Source organism: Dromiciops gliroides, chromosome 1, assembly GCF_019393635.1.
Source record: "Dromiciops gliroides isolate mDroGli1 chromosome 1, mDroGli1.pri, whole genome shotgun sequence".
NCBI lineage: Eukaryota > Metazoa > Chordata > Mammalia > Microbiotheria > Microbiotheriidae > Dromiciops > Dromiciops gliroides.
The window spans coordinates 30,872,443-30,889,827 of record NC_057861.1 but is presented as its reverse complement, the minus strand read 5'-3'; the positions used below and the strand labels follow the sequence as shown (position 1 = coordinate 30,889,827).

Genomic DNA, 17,385 nt, shown 5'->3' with positions numbered 1-17,385 from the left:
ACATCCACAATCTCTCTCAGCTTTGCACCCCTTCTCTTTATTAACCCAGTCACCATCCTGGTCAACCCCATCACCTCTCTCCTAGGCTATTGCCATAGTCCCCTGGTTGGTCTCCCCACCTCCACTCTCTCCCTTCTCCAGTCCTTCTGACCATGATGGGAAGGAAAAAGAAGAGAAAGAATAGGGAAGAGAGAAAGGAAGGGAAAGAATGGTGGAAAGAAATAGAGTGAGAAAAAAGGGGAAAAGAAAGGGGAAGAATGAAGAGAGAAAGGAGGAAAGAAAAAGGAGAAAGAAAGAAAAAACAGGAAAAAGGGGAAAAGACAGAAAGAAGAGAAAAAAGATAGAAAGATTGCATCAAGTGAGACAAGTTTCCACAGTGAGGAAAAGTGATAGCTCCACAGCACTCTGCCCTAGGCAAACCATAATTAAAATACTATCCAAATAACTGGGTGCCACAATTTAGGAAGGACATTGATAAAATGAAACAAGTCCAAAGAACAATGATCCAGGTGGTTCGAGGACTAGAGGTCATGTCATAAGATGTAAAGCCCTTAACCATCCAGCTCCAGACTCCCTCTCCAGCTTTATTAAATATGACCCCTGGGCAGCTAGGTGGCGCAGTGGGTAAAGCACCAGCCTTGGGTTCAGGAAGACCTGAGTTCAAATGTGACCTCAGACACTTGATGCTTACTAGCTGTGTGACTCTGGGCAAGTCACTTAACCCTCATGGCCCTACCCCCCAAAAACAAACAAACAAAAAACATGACCCCTCATACCACCTTCTACAGTGCAGTTACTTTGGCCTTCTTGCTATTTATCACATCAGACATTCCATCTCCCATCTCCATGCCTTTGCCAAGGCTGTGACCTCATGCCTGAAATGCCCTCCCTCTTGTGATCCTTTGTTTTTGTGGGGTTTTTTTGTTTGTTTGTTTTGTTTTGGTGAGGCAATTTGGGTTAAGTGACTTGCCCAGGGTCATACAGCTAGTAAGTGTTAAGTGTCTGAGGCTGGATTTGAATTCAGGTCCTCCTGAATCCAGGGCCAGTGCTCTATCCACTGCGCCATCTAGCTGTCCCTATCCTTTGGGGGTTTTTTTGAAGCTCCCAATGCCTTTCTTGATTCCTCGCCTTACCTGTTGGTGCCTCCTGCTGCCAAACTACTTTGTAATTAGCATGTGTACATTTTTTTTTTTTTTAGTGAGGCAATTGGGGTTAAGTGACTTGCCCAGAGTCACACAGCTAGTAAGTGTTGAGTGTCTGAGGCCGGATTTGAACTCAGGTACTCCTGACTCCAGGGCTGGTGTTCTATCCACTGCAGTGCCACCTAGCTGCCCCACATGTGTGCATCTTAAATATAGTTAGATACATATTATACATTGGCTGGGTACATTATAAACCCATGTAATCCAACTTCACTGCAGCATAGAAGTTCCTTTATTTCTCCATAATTGATTCCATATCTCACTCCCTGTAGGAGCTATTCCAAGCCTTCTCTTCCCTCCTCAAGTATCCCACACATCTCCTTCCCCACCTTTCAGCTGAAGGTCTTGCCTATTTGATGAGAAGTGGAGGCAGTCAACAGTGTAGGAGCCTGGAATCAGGAAGGCTTGAGTTCAAATTCAGCCTCAGATGCTTACTAGCTGTATGACTCTGTGTAATTCACTCAACTTCTGTTTGCCTCAGTTTCTTCAACTGTAAAATGCAGGTAATAATAAAAACACTGTACCTTGCAGACATATTGTGAGGACCAAATCAGATGACAATATTTGTTGTTGTTGTTTTTTTTAAAAAGTGCCTGTGCACAGTGCCTGGCACATAGTAGGTATTATATAAATGCTATTTTCTTTTCTCAATCTCTATCTCAAAATCTTTAACATCATCTTCTCCTTTCTACTCATTTCTTCCAGTGTCTGACAAAGAGGTGGCTCTTTTTGCCAAGACCAATCCCTTTCTATGTACCCTTGGCCCCATCCCCTTTTATCTTCTCCAGCAGATTATAACCTTAATCATTCCCTTTCTTTCATTAGTCTTCAACCTCTTGGTCAATTGTTAAACATTTATAAAGCACCTACTATGTGTCAGAAAGTGCACTAAGCTTTGACAATACAAAGAGAATCAAAAGACAGTCTCTGCCCCCAAGGAGCTTACAATCTCATGAGGTAAACAAAGTGCAAAGTGCCAATAAATGTATTTTTATATATATACACGGCAAGCTATATACAGGATAAATAGGAAATCAATCTGTAAATATTTATTAGGCACCTACTATGTGCCAGGCACTGTGCTAAGTTTTGGAGATACAAAAAGAGGCAAAAGATACTTACTCTCTACCCTCAAGGAGCTTACAATCTCATGGGGGAAACAACATGTAAACAAATATATACAAAACCAGCTATAGCCAAGATAACTAGGAAATAATTAGCAGGGGGAAGGCACTGGAATGAAGAGGGGTTGGGGAAGGCTTCCTGTAGAGGGTGGGGTTTTAGTTGGGACTTAAAGGAAGCCAAGGAGGTTGGTAGGGAGAGGGAAGGAGGGAGAGCTACTTTCTCCTGGTTCCTTTCCTACTGCTTTCCCATCCTTGGCTTCATGGGAATGTGCCGTCCTCTCAGGTTACCATCTTCTTGTTCCTCCTTTTTTTTCCAGTCAAATTGGGGGAGGGGGGCTGTCTACACTTGCTGCTTCTACTTCCTTTCTTCTCACTCATTCCTCAACCTTTTGCAAACTGGATTCCAACCTCATCAGTCAACTGAAATCACTCTCTCCAAAATTGCCAGGGACCCTTTAACGGCTGCATTTAATGGGTTTTCTCATCTTTTGAATTTGACACTGCTCTCTCTCTTGGTTCTAGTAACAGCAGCAATAGCTAGAATTTATATGGCTCTTTAAGGTTTGCCAAGTGCTTGAAAAAATGATCTCATGGGATCCTATCAACAACCCTGTGAGGTAAGGGCTATTGCTATTCCCATTTTACAGATGAGAAAAGTGAGGCAGGTAAGTGTTAACTGACTTACCTATGGACCCCCAGCTTGTAAGAGTCTAAGGCAGGATTTGAACCTCAGGTCTTCCTGACCCCAAGTCTCATACTCTCGCCACTGTATCAACCAGCTGCTTCCTGCCTTTCTCTGGCTCTTTTGCTGGTTCATCATCCATTATTATGCCCCAAACTGTTGTTTCTCCAAAGTTCTGTCCTGGGCCCTCTTCTCTTTTTCCTCTCTCCATCTCCTTTCCTCCTTCCTTCCTCTTTCCCTCCCTCTCTCCTTTTCTGTCCTCTCTCCAATTTGTTCTCCCTCTCCCTCCCTTCCTTCCTTACTCTCCTTCTGTCTCTCTCCCTCTCTCTTTTTTCTTTTCTTTTTTTGTGGGGCAATGAGGGTTAAGTGACTTGCCCAGGGTGACACAGCTAGTAAGTGTCAAGTGTCTGAGGCTGGATTTAAACTCAGGTCCTCCTGAATCCAGGGTTGGTGCTTTATCCACCGTGATACCTAGCTGCCCCCTCTCCCTCTCTTTCTGTCTGCCTCCCTCCCTCCTTCTTTCCTTCTTTCTGTCTCTTGTCCCTCCCTCCTCCCTATCACTTCCCAAGGGGGTTAAACTGTCATCTCTATGTAGCTGACTCTCAGCTCTCCAAGTCCATCACTAGTCTTCCTGCACTCCCCCCACCCCCGCACCACCCCCCTTCCCCCATTACCTCTCAGATATCTCAAACTGGATGTACTGCAGACATTTCGAACTCAGCACATCCATAACCCGGCATGCCCCCAGCCCTCCCCTGTTCCAGACTTCCTTGTTTCTGTGGAAGGCATCGCCGTTCTTGCAGTCTCTCAGGTCTGTAAGCTCAGCCATCTCCTGGACACTTCACTCTCCTTCATTCCTTTTCTTCCACCACCACATCTGCAGCAGCTGAGCCCTCCCCTCCTCCCACACAGCTCAGGCCTCATCACCTCTCTCCTAGACCGGGGCTTCTTAAACTTTTTCCACTCATGACCTCTTTTCACCAGGGAAATTCTTCTGTTACCCCAGGTATATAGGTCTATAAAGTAGGCATACACAACCTTTTACTGATGCCACATTTTTTGTAACTCCCCCATTCGGTTATGTAACCCCATGGGGCAGCTAGGTGGTGCAGTGGATAAAGCACCAGCCCTGGATTCAGGAGGACCTGAGTTCAAATCCAGCTTCAGACACTTGACACTTACTAGTTGTATGACTTTGAGCAAGTCACTTAACCCTCACTGCCCTGTAAAAAAAAAAAAGCAAATAAAAGCTAGGCCCTAGACTATTGCAGAAGCCTCCTCATTGTTCTTACTTCTTCAATACTCGCTTCAATCCAATTCAGACTCCATGCTGCTGCCAAAGTGATTTTCCTAAAGCAAAGATCTGCCTGTGTCCCGTCCCTCCTCTGTGACCTCCTGTGACTCTTAAAGCCCCTCACAATCTGGCCCCAACCTCTCTCCAGCCCCATTGGCCATCACTGCCCCTCTTATGCCCGATGATCCAGCTAAACTGACCTTTGCTCAGCTTTTGGCACTTGACACTCCATGTATCGTCTGTGTCTTTGTCCTAACTATTCCCCACCCCTCAACCCAACGCCCAGGATGCCTTCTCCTCCTCACCTTTGCCTCTTGAGATGCAGCTCACACTACATCCAGTAAAGCTTTTGCTCTCCCCCCCAACATCTCATGCCGTCTCAAATCACCTTCTCTTTACTCTTTCTTACTCTTCTCCCTCTCTGTCTCTATACATATACATATACATATACATATACATATACATATACATATACATATACATATACATATACATATACATATACATACCTAACACAAATGGTTAGGTTGGTGTTGTTACCTGAGAGGGCAAAAGTTGAAAAGAGGCATATCCAGGCTGAGGGGAAACCTTCCTGACCACCTGAGGCATCCAAAAGCAGAATGGGTTGCCTTAGAAGGTAATGGGTTAGGGGGCAGCTAGGTGACGCAGTGGATAAAGCACCAGCCCTGGATTCAGGAGGACCTGAGTTCAAATCCAGCCTCAGACACTTAACACTTACTAACTGTGTGACCCTGGGCAAGTCACTTAACCCCAATTGCCTCACTAAAAAAAAAAAGGGAAAAAATTTTATTGGGTATATTATAAAGGGCAGATAGAGTGCCAGGCCTAGAGTCAGGAAGAACCAAGTTCAAATCTGGGCTCAGACACTTACTGGCTGTGTGACCCGGGGCAAGTCACTTCACCCTGTTTGCCTCAGTTTCCTCCTCTGTAAAATGAACTGGAGAAGGAAATTATAAAGTCATTCCAGTATCTCTGCCAAGAAAACTTCAAATGGGGTCATGAAAGGTTGGCTATGACTGAAAATGACTAAAGGAAATTGTTAGTCCAATATGGTAGGACTGAATGGTATTTGATGGCTCTTTGTCCCTAACTTTCTCAGGGCAGGAAGACTATGACCGCCTTCGTCCGCTGTCTTACCAGAACACTCACCTCGTCCTCATTTGCTATGATGTCATGAACCCTACCAGTTATGAAAATGTGCTCATTAAGGTGAGGGATCTGTTCCCCACAACCTCCAACTCTGGGGACCAAAGGGAGAGAAAGCTCTGGAGAGCTCAGAGCCCTGGTCCTCCATCCTGACCCCCTCTGCAGGGCACTTGGTGGGAAATGGTCAGCACCATGGAAAGTTCCTTCTGGAAATTAGGTTAACAGGTGGTATCTATGGCTGAAATCTACTAGGGCCCCATGTGCAGGGATCCTTCCCAAGGCCCCTACCTACCCAGAGCCAGGCTGAACCCAGCACATAGCCACCCAATAACAGTTGATCAGAGGTCATGGGAATCACAACTTAACTTCCTTCAAACACTTTCAGGGTTGCAAAGCCTGCAACGACCCTATGTTGTGAGTAGGGCAAGGATCATTATCCTCATTTGTCAGATGAGGCAATTAACAAATTGACCAAGGCCACAGAGATACTGAGTGGTGTAGCCGAGAGAGAGAACAAGTCACTTCACCTCTCTCAGATGAAGTTTCTCCATCCATAAAATGGGCATAACTACACCTACATCACAGGGTTGGTGTGAAGGTAAAAGAATTCATTGTAAAATGCTTTACGAACCTTAAATTGATGTATAAATGTTAGGTTGTTTTGTTATTATCTGAGAGGTAGGATAGTTATACAGCCAGTCTCAGAACCAAGACCTATTTTCTCAAGTCCTTCCTCTGAGGATATTAGCTGTGTGACCCTGGGCAAATCACTTCCTCTCTATCAGACTCAATTTCCTTATTTATAAAATGGAGACAATAATAGCACCTAATGGCAACACTCTAAGACTATAAATTGTATAGGAGATGTCAACGTGCATTTGTAAAAGGAATTTCCTCATCTGGAAATATACTGATTTTCATTTCAATTTTATAGAACAATACAATTACAGCTCTGGTCCTTTGGTTATTATTATTAATCATTATAATTTAGAACTGGGTAGGCCCTTAGAGATCATCTTACAGATAAGTAAAGTGAGGCCTAGAGAAGTGGCCCTGTTAAGGTATGTTAAGTAGGTAACAGAGCTGGGGTTCACATCCACACATTTTTACCCCATATCACAGATTTAGACAGACATGGAAAGAGGATTGGCTCTGGAATCAAAGGACCTCAGTTTGAATTCTTACTGCCTGTGTGACTTTTTTTGGGGGGAGGGGCCAATGATGACTTGCCCAGGGTCACACAGCTAGTAAGTGTCAAGTGTCTGAGGCCAAATTTGAACTCAGGTCCTCCTGAATCCAGGGCCAGTGCTTTATCCACCGCACCACCTAGCTGCCCCCCGTGTGACTTTTGCCAAGTCACTTTCCCTCCATGGGGCCTCAGTTTCCTTATCTGTAAAATTGATGATACCATTTTTACTTTCTTTGTGTTTTTTTCATGGTTTTCCCCTTTTGTTCTGATTCTTCTTTCACAACATGACTAATGTGGAAAGATGTTTAACACGATTGCACGTGTATAACCTATATCTGATTGCTTGCCATCTAAAGGAGGAAAGAGAAAAATTTGGAGCTCAAAATCTTATAAAATTGGATGTTGAAAACGATCTTTATGGCAGCTAGGTGGCGCAGTGGATAAAGCACCAGCCCTGGATTCAGGAGGACCTGAGTTCAAATGCGACCTCAGACACTTGACACTTACTAGCTGTGTGACCCTGGGCAAGTCACTTAAACCTCATTGCCCTGAAAAAACAAAACTATCTTTACATGTAATTGGAAAAAATACTATTTACATTTTTAAAAATTGGGGAGGGTAGATTAGATAATCTCTTTTTTTTTCTTTATTTTTTATAAGGCAGTGAGGGTTAAGTGACTTGCCCAGGGTCACACAGCTAGTAAGTGTCAAGTGTCTGAGGCTGGATTTGAACTCAGGTCCTCCTGAATCCAGGACTGGTGCTTTATCCACTTCGCCACCTAGCTGCCCCTAGAGTAGATAATCTCTAGGGTTCCTTCCTGTGATGCTAGTTGTGTGACCTTGGAAAATTCACCTGCCATCTTTGGGTCTCATCTGTATCATGAGGGGTTGGGCTCGCTGGCCTCTGAGGTCCCTAGGCTCCAATAGTGTCCATTGTTCTGGGCACTTGCTATGATACAAGCCACCCCAGCCTGCCACAGTCCCTCCCTGATGCCCACAGAACTGATGCTATCTTTGCCCATTTATCCAACAGTGGTACCCTGAGGTCACTCACTTCTGCCATGGGACACCCATGGTTCTCATCGGCTGCAAGACTGACTTGCGAAAAGACAAGGAGCAGTTGCGGAAGCTCCGAGCTGCTGACCTAGAACCCATCACCTATGCCCAGGTGAGTGGAGGCTGGGCGCTTCTGATCCCCAGGACCGGGCACAGGCCCCTTCTCTGATCGTAGTGTGTGAACACTGTGCCCTAGAGACTTTGCTACGGGGTCTGTCCCGGTGCCTTGGGGGTGGGTGGAGGAATTCTTAGATGTAACTGATACTTTCCAATCCCCCCCTCCCTCCCTCCTTCCCTCCCTGTCTCTCTCTCTCTCTGCTGCCCCTCCTTGCAGCCTAGCAGAGATTCATCTGGCAGAAGCTGAGCTCCTTTATGGGACCAGCACCTGCCCCACGACAAACAGCCCTTTATTTTCCATCAACACAGACTGGTGAGGGCCAGTCCCAGGGTGGAGAGGACAGGGGGCATCTGGGGCTGATGAGGAGGGAGCAACTGGCCAGTCCACAGACCGTTTCCATCTCCTCCATCCCCCGACCCGCGTAATCCTCCCCAACTGCACCAGGCTGAGGAAGCAGCATTCAAAGGCTCACAGCAGGGTGTGGGGAGAAGGGGGGGACTGGGACCCAAAGTTTCCTGCCAACAATAACCTCCCTAGCCCGAGGGACTCCCCCAAGCCCCTGAGTTTCTTGCCATTAATCCTGGGCCCCACTTCTCTCACAGGGTGAGAGTGCCTGCCAGCAGATGAAAGCAGCCCTGTACCTGGAGTGTTCGGCCAAGTTCCGGGAAAACGTGGAGGACGTGTTCCGAGAGGCCACCAAGGTCGCCCTCAGTGCCCTCAAGAAGGCCCAACGAAAGAAGAAACGGCACATCTGTCTGCTGCTATGATGGGATCCCAGGTCCTGGACAGCCCCTGGACAGGCTGGGCCAACCATCTTTGTCTCCCCTGTCTCCTATGGAGCTAGCGGCTGGAGAGGGAGGGGGAGGGTGGCACCACTGCTGCTCTGGGAAGGGACCTTAGATGTCATCCCCAGGTGACTCCTTTCCTAGCTCTGAGTCAGCGCAGAGCAGGGTGCAGAATGCCTCCCATGGAACCCATGACCCCGAATGATTCCCTTCCGCCCCGCTGGAGCCAACGGCTCCCAACCAGTCTCTCAGCTTTGACCCTTATGTTGAAAATGGGGCCCGGAGGCTGCCCGGCTCAGATGATCAATCCACATTCACTTATTAATAAGCACCTCCGTACCAGGCACTGTGCTAGGTGTTGGGGTTAAAAACATGACGAGGTAATCCCTGCTCTCAAAGAGCTTCCACTCTATCAGGCACTGGGGAGAAAGGAGCCATTGCTTGGGTCTAAGTGTCCACGTCCCGGCCGTTCAGGGGGCTGCACGGGCAGCTCTATTTTTTCCCCCGATCCCAGGGACATAGGGGAGTGGGGGGTCAGCCAAGCTCCCTGGGTTAAGCACAGGACAAATCTAGGGAGGACATAAAGGAGGCCAGATGTGGCCTCAGGTAGAAGGAAAAGCCCCCTGACACTCAAGAGTGTTGTGCTTGGAGAGATCAGTGCCCAAGTCACTGGCAAGATGGACGCTTTGCTGAGGTCTTCCTGTTCGTGTAGAGGTGGGCTAGCTGACTTCTGCAATCCTGTCATACTCCCAAGTCTCTTAGTCACCCAGCTGACACACAGGATGCCTGCTGTCACAGGCATGCCAAAGAGAGACTCTGGAATTCCCAAAGCCCCTTTCTCACACCCCCTTGGCCACATTCAATTTGACATTAAAAGCCACCACTGGTAAAAAAGATATGATACGTGGCCCCTGGCTGTTACTTGGTTGGGAAAAGACACCAAGTTGGGGGAGACTGCCGATGTCTGGGAGGCAGATAGCAGAGAAGAGCCCATTCTACTATGCCTCAAACAACCCCCTTTCGGGATCATCCCTTCCCATTTCCCAAAGCCTGGGTGGTTGAGATAACAGGTCCTGCTCCCTCTTCCTTCCTGACCCCAGAGCCCCGGGCCTATCAGAGGGCTGCAGACAGCAACCACCGGCCCTGAAATGCCTGCTTGCCTTCCTTCCTCAAACTCAACTGTGTTCTTACATCCTCTCCTCTTGGGATGTGACCAACTCTGCTGCTCATTTTGCAGATGGGTAAACTGAGGCACAGGAAGGGGCAAAGGGATTGGTCACCACAAAGAGGTCCTGGTGCTAGGGAAACCATCTTCCATCAAAGGGTCCCTGCAATGGCTACAAAGGGCCAAGAGTTTCAGAGCCCCCTCCCTACCGGGCCATAGCAGGGACAGGTAGAATTGCTGCTGATCAGCGGCACATCCTTGAATAGGAATGGCCGGCTCAATCGATCAATCAATCAATCAATCAATGTGTCTCCCTTCAAATCCCACCCCATCAAAGGAAGCAGGCTTCAGACAAATGAGAATTTTTATTAAAAAACAGAAACCATCCAGCATTTGGAGGAGGGGGAGGGGTGGTCAGAGGAGGAGATCCGGGCTGGTGCTGGCTGATCGCCCTCACCCCACTAAGATGGTGGAGGGAGGGGGGTGGGCAGACGCTTATGGTGTGGCCACCACTCAAATATCGATTCTCAATTACCCACAGGAGGGGTTAGCACAGGTGCCAGATTTTCTCCTCCCCCAAAGTCACCTCGCCCAGTAGCCCGCATCCCTAGGACTTTAAGGCTGGCATCTGGAAGAGAGTTCTAGTCCAACCCCATTTTTCCCTGAGTGTGCCCACACTGACCTTGAGGAGGGAGTTTCTAGAGTCGGCATGTTGAATTTCAGCCACCCCCACCTCAAACCCATCCAAATCCAGCGGCCCACAGCACCCTCTGCTGGTGTCGCTCAAGAATTGCTGTCTACTGCGGTCCGGGAAGAGCCAACCCAGGCAGCTGCTCTAGGTGAGAGGCGGGTGTGCATTGCCCTATGGAGCGGGCACTAGGGGGCTTGAGAGGGACTTGGCGGCTTCAGAATCACAGCTGGAGGGAGCTTCAGGGATCTTTTTCCAGGCCCCCATGAAAGAATAGGAGACATCAGCCCAGAGAGGAGGAAGCAGATGGCTAACACCCGGACAATTAAATTATAGTCAGGATTTGAACCTGGGTCTTTTACCTCCAAATCCGATATTCTTTGCATTACACCCAGCAGCGGACCCAGCATCGCAGGCACACGCATTGGAGTCTGTCTTGTAAACATTCATCCCCTCTCTCCAACACAAACATGTTGGGGAGGTGTAAGGAGAGGGGAAGTAAGTCCCAAGGAAAGGCTGCCCAGGGGAGTGAGAGGTCACTGAGGGCTTGGCTCCAGGAGGTACACTGCCACCAAGAGACAGATAAGAGAAACGGGAGAAGAGATGAGACAGAGTGGTTCTCTAGGACGTTGGGTAGGCAGAAGGGAAGAGGGGAGGATCCTGGGGGAATAGCAGCATTCCCAGGGAGGGGGGAACGAGGCCCACATGACACTGAAGGATTCATCATTGCCCATTCCCATCTTAGGCCAAAACAGCAGGGCAGAGTTCACCTCCCAAGAGAAATCTGAAACACGGAGAGTTGCTGACACATGCTTGCTCTCCCGGCTCCTATACAACTTGAGGTGGGGAAAGCACCCCTAGAAAGGGACTGGGCCTGTGTGGGCTGGCAGCTAGGAGGACAGGAGAGGTCTCTGCTTCCAGCGGAGTGGGGAAGACCCAGTCTTAAATAGACAGAAAGGAGGGACCGGGCATGGAGATTGGGTGGGGCACATGTCTGGAGTAATACTGAATGGAAGAGTTCACATTCTTTGAGTCTGGAGTTAGGGTGACCGTGGGGCCCAGGGCCTGCTCCCAGAAGCCGCCTGGGAAATGGTGTCCAAAGCAACGTCCCCTGGGATGCCCCGAACTGGGTCAGAGTCCAGGGCGCCAAGGCAGGGAAGGCGTGGCTGCTCATAACTTCACCTTGTCTCTGTTCTTCTGGAGTTTGGCATGCACGACTTTGAGTGTGGTCAGGAAATTGCCCAGGAAGAGGATGAGAAACGTGATGGCCAAGACGAAGACCTGGAGGGGTGGACAGAGAGGGATGGGGTCAGGTCTAGAAGGCAAGGGCTTAGCGCCAACGTTCTCATTGGGGTGGGTCTCCTCATGCAGGGACTGAATGCCTCTTCTCGCCCCCTCCACGGCTGCTCCCTAGCCCTCGGGGCCAAGGGAAAGCAGACAGGAAGGTGGATGCCTCCTCACCCATGGGCACCTGCTTCCCAAATTCAAAGGGTGGGCCCTGGCCCAATGAAGAGACCTCAGGAGAGCCGGGACAACAGCTGGGAAGGTCAGGGGGCACCTGGGCATCCACCCCCTGCCCCAGTCCCCCATACCTGCCACTCTTTGCATTCTTCATGGGTGGAGAGCTCAAACAACGTGATGGCGTTATAAAGCTGCCAGAACTGAAGGGAAAGAAATCAAATGGTAACCCCCTGACTATCAGAGGGCATGACTCTGGGGAAGTCATCTGAACCCCCAATGCAGTACGGGGGTCCCTGGTCCTCTACCCCAATGGGAACCAAAAAGCAGTGGTGGAGCTGGCCAGGAGCTGGTGCCACTGGGCCGGCATGGCGTTGGGGGCAGGAAACCCCATCCCCTCCCCTACCCCAGGGGGCCGGGAGGACTTCCTAGCCTTGTCTGTGGCCTGGAGCCCTTAGACAGGCAGTCTGGGGAAGCCTCTGGACTCCTACTCAGAATCGTTTTCAATGCACACACACAAAAAATACAAGGGAGTACAAAGAAAACTAATTAGACTGAAACAGATGTTCCTTTTTCCTATCCACGCCATCCAATGAGCTTACAAATGTATACAGCACAAGCCTTAAAGCAGACTGATTACTATGGTGGTGGCGGTTGTGAACAGAACACATAGATTGTGAAATCTACCCATAAGGCCCCAGGTTAAGAACCCCTTCCCTAGAGGCTTCAGGCCCTAACCTGAGAATTCCTGAGCCCCAAGCCACCTGCTATGGTTATCATCATTATTATTATCATTCTTTTTTTTTTAAAGTGAGGCAATTGGGGTTAAGTGACTTGCCCAGGGTCACACAGCTAGTAAACACTTGTTAAGTGTCTGAGGCCGGATTTGAACTCAGGTACTCCTGACTCCAGGGCCGGTGCTCTATCCGCCATCTAGCTGCCCTATTATCATTACTCTTATCAGGGAGAGGGGATGGGAACCAGACTTATTTTACAGCTGATTTTATTGGTTCCAGGAACTCCTGGGTGTGGAAACTCCCTCCATCAAAAAAGACCAGCACTGGGCTCTGCAATTTAAGAATCCGAGAGTCTCAGTTTCCTCATCCGTAGAATGGGGGTGAGAATAACAGCAATTCCTTCCCAGGGTTGTTGTGGGCGTCAAGTGAGACAATATTTGTCAAGCAGCTGGCGCGTCGCAAGTGCTAAACCAATGCTAGTTGTCTTTGTGATCCCAAGGCCAGCTCTCCATCCACTAAACCACACTGTCCCTATGTTACTGTTATTGCCCTTGAGACTGCCAGGTTGGCAACACATCAAGAGCCTGCACTCAGGGGTCCCCTCTGAGTCCGGGGGGGTGACTTACGTGACCACAGAATAAGAATGGTAGGAGAAAAGTAAGGCCCCTCCACATCCAGGACTGGAATCCCTCTGTGGAACAAAAGGCAAAGTTGGGGGACAGGAAGAAGTCAGATACATAGCACGGGGGCATGATGTCAGCAGACACCCTGGTTCCGGTCAATCAATCGGAATCACACTCTTTCTCTCCCTCCCTCCCTCCCTCCCTCCCTCCCTCTCTCTCCCCTCCCTCTCTCTCTGTCTCTCTCTGTCTGTCTGTCTCTTGCCATCTCTGTACCTGTGCTTCTTTTCTCAATTACCCAAGTTATATGAGTGTCATTGTTTACTCGTTTTTCAGTCATGTCTGACTCTTTGTGACCCCATTTGGGCTTTTCTTTTTTTCTTTTTTTTAATTTTTGTAGGGCAATGAGGGTTAAGTGACTTGCCTAGGGTCACACAGCTAGTTAAGTGTCAAGTGTCTGAGGGTGGATTTGAACTCGGGTACTCCTGAATCCAAGGCCAGTGCTTTATCCACTGCGCCACCTAGCTGCCCCTCTGGGCTTTTCTTGGCAAAGATACCGGAGTACTTTGCCATTTCCTTCTCCGCATCATTTGACAGAGAAGGAAGCTGAGGCAAACAGAGTGAAGTGACTTGCCCAGGCTCACACAGCTAGGAAGTGTCTGAGGCTGGACTTGAATTCAGGTCTTCCTGACTCAAGACCTGATGCTCTATCCACTTATGAAGTGATAGGACAAAAATCACTTAACCAGGCTCAGCCTCCTTCCACATTTTCCTCATTTGTGCAATGGGGGGAGCAGGGTTGTTGGGTGGAATGTGCTTTGTAAACCTTTGAGCACTATATAAATTATGATGTGATGATGATGATAGGACAATTCTCAGAGAAAAAGCAAAGCAGGCCATAGGGTCATAGTTTTTATACCACAAGGGACCTCAGAGATCCAAATACTTAGCCCAACTTAGGCCACAACCTGAATGGGGCCCAAACCAGACTGAAACATAATTGGGAAGTATGGAACAAAATAAATCAAAATGCAATAAAATAGATAATGTTACTATGTGGTTTTCTAAGTTAATAAGCAGCCCACAGAGATCCCTGGGGAGAGGTTTTTATTTTTATTTTAATTTGATGCTACGACTCCAGTCCGACCCTTTTAATTAAGAGATGAGGAAATGGAGGTCCAAAAAGTTGTGTCACTTCCCGAGGACCACACAGTCAGTAGGAGGTAAAACCGAGAGCTGAATCTCGGACGTCTGACCAGTGAAATCAAATTCGAATCAAGCAGGTGAAGCTGAAAATGAAGCCTTGGAAGGAATGCTTGAAAAGCCAGGATTCTTCACATGCTGAAATTAAGTGTCCCTAAAGCAAATGCCATTGGCTGTGTCGCTATTCAATATTAAGCTTTTAATCAAACTTTCATTTTCCACAAAGAGGTGGAGGATGCTCGGCGGCTGGGGGTACTCACCCACTGTGAGGTCCAAATGATTCCTTTCCCCCAGAGCCCGTAGTCTATAGAGGCATCCACTCTGATAATAATATTGTAGGAACTGGACACAGCCTGCGGGGGAACAGGGGGTAAGGACCTGGGATGCTGGGAAGGACAGCTCCCAGGCAGAGGTTACCGCATCACAGACCAACCCCCAGCTGGAAGGGAGGTCAGAGAGGAAACTGAGGCTCAGCGATACTTAGTGACTTGCCCAAGGTCTCCCAGGAAGTAAGCAAGCATCAGAAGAGAGATTTAAACCCGGATCTTCTTACTTGTTTTTTCCCCTTACAAACCCCTCAAAGGCCAAATCACACTATGGGGGGGTGGGTGGGGGAGGGATATGGGAGGGGATCACGTCATCCCCACCCCAAAGCTGTTCTCCAGGTGGTTTCCCAAGGTTACAAGGGCAGAGAGATGTTTTCAGTGCATTCATCCAAAAACCTAAAAGGCAATGACCTGGACTGGGGGCAGGGGGTAGGGGGTTGTGAGGAGGAAGGCTTAGGGTCAGGGCTCTGAGTGAACTCAATGGGCCAACACTGGGGCTCCCAGCCCACTTCATGATGTCAAGAGGTGCTGGTTGGGGAAGAAAAAGCGGGCTCCTCTCCCCTGAACCTTGATCCCAGGCATCTGGGTCTATTCCTTCCCTGGGTCCACTCTGACCCCACTCTCTTGGCAACCAAATCTCCATCCCTGAGGTACAGATGGTATCTAAGAACAGAACTCTCATCCGCTGCCAAGGGGAGGCCCTACCTTGGGGCAAAGAAGGAGGGAAGAGGCACTCACTCTGAAAGATGGAGAAAGCTAAAAACTGATTGCGAAACTTTTGATAGATGAGTCCATTTGGCCTGGAGTGGGGGGAAGGAAATATTGTTAGATTAGACATCTCCACCATCCGGCCCCTGAGCTGGACACACACTGAGCAAAAAGGGAGGGGTCTCCCTTCACTGCCAGATACACCAAGTCCCCCAACCCGGAGGTCATGGAAGAGCAGAGCTGCCCAGCTCAGCAATCCCCTAATCCTCAGGGGCCGGACCCTAGCCCAGTGAAGCTCAGCCACTTCTAACCTCCCACTGTCTTCTCTTTCTCTCCACCCCTCATTCTCATTCTGTTCTCTCCTCTGCTCTCCCCCATTGTTTTCTTTCTCATTCCCTGTTTTCTCTTTTCTCCCTCCTCTGTTCTTTCTCCTGTCATCCTTTTTCCCCTCTTTCTCCTCCTCCTCTCTCCTTCCCTCTCCCTTTTCTTTCCCTCCCTCCCTCTCTCATTCTGTTCTCTCCCTCCGCTCCATTCTGTTTTCTCTCTCATGCTGTTCTCTTTTCTCCTGCTTTTCCTGTTTTCTCCTCTCTCCCTCTTTTTCTCCCTCCTCCTCTCTCCTTCCCTTTCTTTCTTTCTTTCCCTCCCTCCCTGTTCTCTCCCTCAGTTCCATTCTGTTTTCTCTCTTTTCCTGTTTTCTCCTTTCTCCCTCTTTCTCCCTCCCCCTTTTCTTTCCCTCCCTCTCTCTCCTCCCTCCCCTCCCTCTCTGTTCTTTCTTTCCCTCTTTCATTCTGTTCTCTCCCTCCACACCATTCTGTTTTCTCTCTCATGCTCTGCTCTTCACTCCTCCCCACCCCCCACATCTGGAGGTGCAGGCCCAACATTAAACCCTCATTCTTCAAGAAACCTGAGAAGGGTCATGCCTATATCCATCTGGGATCCCGACCCTGGGAGCAGCCAGCCTCAGGCCCATGGCCACGCTCCCATGCTCCTTGGTTAAGGAGTTGTCTTGGGACTGTGTCCTTAATGGCCCTCCTGCCTGCGTCCAGCCCAGGCCCGATCCTGTTTACCAAGCAGATCCTGTATCTTAAGTTTGGCCTAGGATGTTCTTATCCTCCAGCCTGCCCTGCCCCCCGCCCTGTGGGGTGGGAGGCGGAGAGAAAACTCACCAAGTCAGCATTATCCCAGACAGAAATGTGGAGACGTAGTGGTGAGATACCCACCAGCCTTTAATTCTTGGAAAGAAAGACAGACAGAAAGGTAGTTTAGGTTGGGCGGGGAGGAGAAGAAAGAAAGAAGCCCCTCTCTGAGTCATGCCTCCAGGAACCTCCCTGATGAGGCGACCAGAGCCACGCTTTATTTGGGAGCTTTTGCTGATATCTTCACAAGTTCCAATCATAGCTCACCAAGAGACCAGGGAGCCCTCTGAAGACAGCGGATCAGCCCTGTTCCACTCAGTATCTGGGTGATCTTGAAGCCACTTTCCCTTTCTAAGCAGCGGCTTCTCCAAGCAGGTGTGAGACCCTTAGGGTCAGACCCCAAGAGCAGTCTGTGTCTTCCTGACCCCAGGCCCAGGGCTCTACCCACTGAGAGGCCTGGTGGTCCTCCAGGGACAAAGCACAAAGCGGGTCTTCCTGGGCTTCTTCCTTGAGGAGATACTTTCATTCTCACAGACTTTAATCCCCAGGAAAGGTGAAATTTCAAGTACTTCACACAGATCTCTGGGGGCAAAGAGTGGAGCATCGATTCTGCGTATAAGAGACACCTGGCAGGTTTCAGGCAAACATTTATCTCTGCCATCTGCGTATGAGGGTCACTAGGTGGCGCCATAAATCACAGAGAGCCCAGTCTGGAATCAGGAAGACA

General features: G+C 49.1%; 2 protein-coding genes across 8 annotated transcripts in view; one reads left to right on the top strand and one right to left on the bottom strand.

Moving 5' to 3' along the window:
• RHOF (ras homolog family member F, filopodia associated) overlaps positions 1 to 9,511 on the top strand; it is a 60,827-nt gene extending 51,316 nt beyond the window's left edge. For all 7 annotated transcript variants that reach the window (XM_043969089.1, XM_043969104.1, XM_043969096.1 and 4 more), the window contains 3 exons: positions 5,423 to 5,532; positions 7,692 to 7,826; positions 8,435 to 9,511. In XM_043969089.1, coding sequence (XP_043825024.1) covers positions 5,423 to 5,532; positions 7,692 to 7,826; positions 8,435 to 8,599 — 410 coding nt within the window. In that variant the 3' untranslated portion in view covers positions 8,600 to 9,511. The remainder of the gene's footprint in view (positions 1 to 5,422; positions 5,533 to 7,691; positions 7,827 to 8,434) is intronic.
• A 617-nt stretch (positions 9,512 to 10,128) lies between these two features.
• The window catches only part of TMEM120B (transmembrane protein 120B), a 42,853-nt gene continuing 35,596 nt past the window's right edge, over positions 10,129 to 17,385 (bottom strand). Inside the window, exons 7-12 of the mRNA XM_043975739.1 lie at positions 16,689 to 16,754; positions 15,553 to 15,614; positions 14,749 to 14,841; positions 13,292 to 13,356; positions 12,063 to 12,131; positions 10,129 to 11,751 (exon numbers count right to left, since the gene is read on the bottom strand). Coding sequence (XP_043831674.1) covers positions 11,641 to 11,751; positions 12,063 to 12,131; positions 13,292 to 13,356; positions 14,749 to 14,841; positions 15,553 to 15,614; positions 16,689 to 16,754 — 466 coding nt within the window. The 3' untranslated portion in view covers positions 10,129 to 11,640. The remainder of the gene's footprint in view (positions 11,752 to 12,062; positions 12,132 to 13,291; positions 13,357 to 14,748; positions 14,842 to 15,552; positions 15,615 to 16,688; positions 16,755 to 17,385) is intronic.